This window comes from Sinocyclocheilus grahami, unplaced genomic scaffold, assembly GCF_001515645.1.
Source record: "Sinocyclocheilus grahami isolate Dianchi unplaced genomic scaffold, SAMN03320097.WGS_v1.1 scaffold10413.1, whole genome shotgun sequence".
Lineage (NCBI taxonomy): Eukaryota > Metazoa > Chordata > Actinopteri > Cypriniformes > Cyprinidae > Sinocyclocheilus > Sinocyclocheilus grahami.
Genome location: NW_015513216.1, coordinates 6,273 through 7,458, shown reverse-complemented (window position 1 = coordinate 7,458; position 1,186 = coordinate 6,273). Strand labels below are relative to the sequence as shown.

Here is a 1,186-nt window from a genome sequence, read left to right as displayed (position 1 = left end):
TTTGAGAATTATTTTTCTTCTCTCTGTTCCTCTGTTTCTCAGTATCGCCCCTTTGACCCCTGTAAGCAGCTTTGGTGTGCTCACCCAGACAACCCCTTTTTCTGCAAGACCAAAAAAGGTCCGCCCATTGATGGCACTAAATGCGGTGATGGGAAGGTACCACTCAGCCTTTCATACAGATCCATCCTGAGACTCACGTGCTTCCTCTGTGTTTATGTGTTGCTCTCTTCCTCTCTCAGCACTGTTTTAAAGGCCACTGTATGCAGTTGACTCCAGACATCATAAAACGGGACGGAAGCTGGGGGATGTGGAGTGAGTTTGGTGCCTGCTCTCACCCCTGTGGAAGGGGACTACAGTTTCGCACACGAGCTTGTGACAATCCACGGTGTGTATCTATCTATCTGTTGGTCTGTCTAAGTTTTTCATATATAGCTAATTTTTTTTCTTCCGTTAACCTCCTCCAGTCCAGCTAACGGTGGACGTATTTGCTCCGGCCCAAGTTATCAGTTCCAGATTTGTAATACGCATGAGTGTGAGGACCCGTACCACGACTACAGAGCCGAGCAATGTAGCATGATGGACAACAAGTTTGAGTACCAGAATACCTGGCACCACTGGCTGCCTTATGAACACCCCGACCGTAAGTAATATGGCAGATTTAATGACCACCGAGTTGAAAACAGCTTTTCCTCTGCAAAAAAGTCACCATGAAAACAGTTGGTCTAGATTAAATGTTTTTTTTATAATGTAAATAATTTTAAAATAAGATCTTAAATATTTTTATTTGTAAAGTTTATTTAAATGAATATAATGTAGTTTGAGTTTTAAATATATATTTTAATTCTATTATTTAAATTATTTACATTTTATTTAAAGCTTACTTTAGATTGTTTCCCACTCCTGTCCTGCACAATCTAACTCAGTTTGTCAGCCAGGCCTGTAAGCAGACTGATGTAATCCATCTCTTCGCACAGCTGTTTTCACTTACAGAGTGGGTACACATTAAAATATGATTTAATTCAAACCCCCCTCTTTTTTCCACATGTACTTCTACACTATTCATGACATCACTTAGAACATAACATCTCTCCAGAGTTATTAGCACTGTGGATATCTGCCTTAGTCTTACGATCAACACAGGCACATCCAAAGTAATTCTCATATAAAGAGCCTTTTTGGGCCTTTT

General features: G+C 40.2%; 1 protein-coding gene across 1 annotated transcript in view; it reads left to right on the top strand.

Annotated features, from left to right (window-relative positions):
* Positions 1-31: 31 nt before the first annotated feature.
* The window catches only part of LOC107578470 (A disintegrin and metalloproteinase with thrombospondin motifs 2-like), a 2,746-nt gene continuing 1,591 nt past the window's right edge, over positions 32-1,186 (top strand). The window contains exons 1-3 of the mRNA XM_016264423.1: positions 32-156; positions 240-385; positions 465-640. Coding sequence (XP_016119909.1) covers positions 261-385; positions 465-640 — 301 coding nt within the window. The 5' untranslated portion in view covers positions 32-156; positions 240-260. The remainder of the gene's footprint in view (positions 157-239; positions 386-464; positions 641-1,186) is intronic.